This window comes from Echinops telfairi, unplaced genomic scaffold, assembly GCF_000313985.2.
Source record: "Echinops telfairi isolate 266 unplaced genomic scaffold, ASM31398v2 ScPeMD7_3533;HRSCAF=4204_1, whole genome shotgun sequence".
NCBI classification, from domain to species: domain Eukaryota; kingdom Metazoa; phylum Chordata; class Mammalia; order Afrosoricida; family Tenrecidae; genus Echinops; species Echinops telfairi.
The window spans coordinates 23,184,752-23,187,547 of NW_022107432.1; the positions used below are offsets into that span (position 1 = coordinate 23,184,752).

A 2,796-nucleotide genomic window follows, 5' to 3' on the forward strand; every position below is an offset into this window, starting at 1 on the left:
AAACTGCTGGGGCCGTGTGATGGTCCACATGGTTCTAGCCTCCACCTCATCCATCTCTGATGCTTGGATGTGTGAGGCAGGACCCTCATCTGGGCTGGGATCCCGTTGCCCTCTATCATCTCTAGTACGGACAACAGCCCTGGTGATGGAGGGGAGGAGGCAGCTGGATGACAAATGTGGTTTCACTCCAAGGGCTAGTCCTCAGCCTGCCAGCCAGGGGAGCAGCTTCCGGTTGGCTCCAGTCACAAGGGTCAAGGGTGCTTTCACCTGCAGGGCAGGACGGGGAAAGGGCCTGAGGCCAGGCAGAGAGGGCCCCTCACCCCAGCTCAGATCTCAGGGCCTCTTCGCTGGACCCAGAGCTTCCTGCAGGGCTCCCTCCTGGAGGGCCAGCCAGCCTGGGCAGGGCTGGAGGAGCCTGGGCCCTGCCTTGGACTGTGAGGACACGGCATGTGGGGCCTTCATCAGGGTCTCCTTCCTTCCAAGACGCACAGCCACTGCCCACTCTCCTTTCCAAAGGGCCTCACTGGAGGGCTGTGGGTCGGGGCCAAGAGACCAGACCGGTTCTGCATGAATTCTGTTTCCTGTGGCAGATACTGGGAAGGGGCTTTGGCAGCTGTGACGTGGCGGGAAATGTGGTTGACTTTTCTCCTGTGAACGCCAACGTCTGGGTGTCCACTCATTAGCAGTAGGACTTTGGGCACCTTCCTGGACTTGAACCTGTTTCCTCTTCTACAAAATGGGGTTGACTACCCACTCCGGTGCACCGAGGCTCTGGAAGACACCACTCATCACCACTGACTCCAAGAGCCCCATCCCTGTCCTCAGGACAGACGGTAGGACCTCAGCCTCCCCCTCCCTGAAGGTCAGCTTCTCTTCAGCCCCGGGCCCCAGGGAACACGTTGTAACCGAGAGGTGTTGGCCAGGACTGGGGTGTCCTCCCCTCTGACTCCAGCTGGGGCGAGGTCACCAGGGCACAAGGTCAAAGACCCAGAGGCAGGGCCAGGTGAAAGGGCTGGTGGGCCAACCAGTAAACACTTTACCCAAACGATGCAGGCCGCCTTCAGTGGGGAGAAAGGGGGGAGGGAGAGCGAGAGAAAGAGGCAGCCCTGCAGATGACAGGGTGGGGAGGTCTGGGAGTTCAGTGAGACGTGGGAGCTGCCAGGGCAGCCCTGGGCCCTCTCAGCAAGTTCTCCGCACGGGCAGGTTCCTGCCTACAGGAGGAGCACCGGGCAGCCCCCCAGGTGAGGGGAGTGAAGGAGCAACCGGCCGCTGAGGGGCTGAAGAGGACGCAGACATAGGGGCAAAAAGGCCAAAGGTTTTTACTGTGCACACTGCACTTCGCGGCCCGGGGAGGCGGGCCAGAAGAGCACAGGAGTCCAGGGAAGGGGGTGGGCAGGGGACAGGGTCTGTGGGTGCTGCCACTGGCTTCCCTGTGGGGTGAGGTGTGGCAGCAGAGGCCGACATGCCTCCTCCGGGGATCATCCGCTCCGGTCCAGGTACCCAGTTCCGACGCCGCCCCTTCTGGGTGAGTTCACCCTGGAGTCTTCATGGCCCCTGACCAGCGGCACGGCCGGCTCAATTCCGTACCAGGAGAGGTGCTGGGGGAGAGAACGCCCGCCCAGGCCGGCCACTGTGCTCTGAGTTCTTCCTGGGGCTGCGCCTTCGTGGGAAGGAAGAGGGCCCAGCCGAGGCAGGAGGACCCTGGGGCCGGAGAAGCCTCCTTGGCTAGCCAGAACTGTGGCCCAGCCTGGTAGCTTCCAGGTCAGGGGTCTCTTGCTGTACCCTCGGTACAAGGGACACAGAGTTGGGTTCAGAGCTCATCGGGGGTGCTGTGTGTGAGGGGAGATGCCTTCTGGATGCCCTCATCCTCTTCCGGGCTGGGGTCTCCCTCCAGGCCACCCAGTGCCTTCCTCTGTTTGCTGCTGCCGCTCCTGCTGCCCGAGGCCTTGGCCTTGCTGCCCTTCTTCTTGGGCTTCTTCCCGCCTAGGGCGGCCGTGTCCCCCTTCTTGCCGGACCACTGCTCTGTCAGGCAGCCTGGGGTGAGGAGGGGCAGCTCATGGGCACAGGGGCTCCCCAAGGCGCACTGGGGAGAAACTGGAAACAGCCCACCTCCTCTCTCTCTGGGGCACCTGTGTGACCCGCACCTAGGTCCATGCCTCCTGCCTCACTGTGTTCCATGCTCCCTGTGAGCACAGCCGCATTTCTTTTCCACCCTCGCCCTGGCTGCTGCTTTCCCGGGGCACCTGCCTGCCCTGGCCCGCCCTCACTCACTGGTGTCCTTCCCCTTGAGCACATGGTTGGCACAGAGGAACACCGTCAGGTCCTCCTCCTGGTGGTTCCGGTACCAGTCCTCGATCACCTCCTCGAACTCCTCCACCAGAACATCACACTGTGGAGCACACAATGCTGCGTGGCGGCAATGCCCGGCCCCCGCCCACGGCAGGCAGGAAGGAGGCTGTGGTTCTCCTGGGACAGCGGGGCCTGTGAGGCCAAGGGACCTGACCGGTCACCCAGGTCTCGGTGGCCCTTCCTCAGGAGCAGCCCCAGCCCCAGCCAGCCCCGTGGGGTGCAGCGGCTGCTGGGAGAGCCGAAGGGCCTCTACCTGCTTCTTGAGGTCAGCCACCTCCGCGGAGGTCTCGTTCCACAGCTCGTAGGGGATGTCCATCACCACCTTGACGCCTTTGTGAACCAGGTTGTGTAGCGTCTCGAAGGTCTCTGACATGCCCTGGAAGAGGAGGGCGGGCCACACAGGGGGCATGGCTGCTACCTCTGCATCCCGCCCTTTCATCCTGGTAC

General features: G+C 63.2%; 1 protein-coding gene across 1 annotated transcript in view; it reads right to left on the reverse strand.

The window, feature by feature from the left end:
* Window positions 1–1,295: 1,295 nt before the first annotated feature.
* Window positions 1,296–2,796, reverse strand: part of CNPY3 (canopy FGF signaling regulator 3) — a 9,180-nt gene continuing 7,679 nt past the window's right edge. Inside the window, exons 6-8 of the mRNA XM_045294769.1 lie at window positions 2,603–2,725; window positions 2,272–2,389; window positions 1,296–2,034 (exon numbers count right to left, since the gene is read on the reverse strand). Of these exons, the coding sequence (XP_045150704.1) occupies window positions 1,811–2,034; window positions 2,272–2,389; window positions 2,603–2,725 (465 nt within the window). The 3' untranslated portion in view covers window positions 1,296–1,810. The remainder of the gene's footprint in view (window positions 2,035–2,271; window positions 2,390–2,602; window positions 2,726–2,796) is intronic.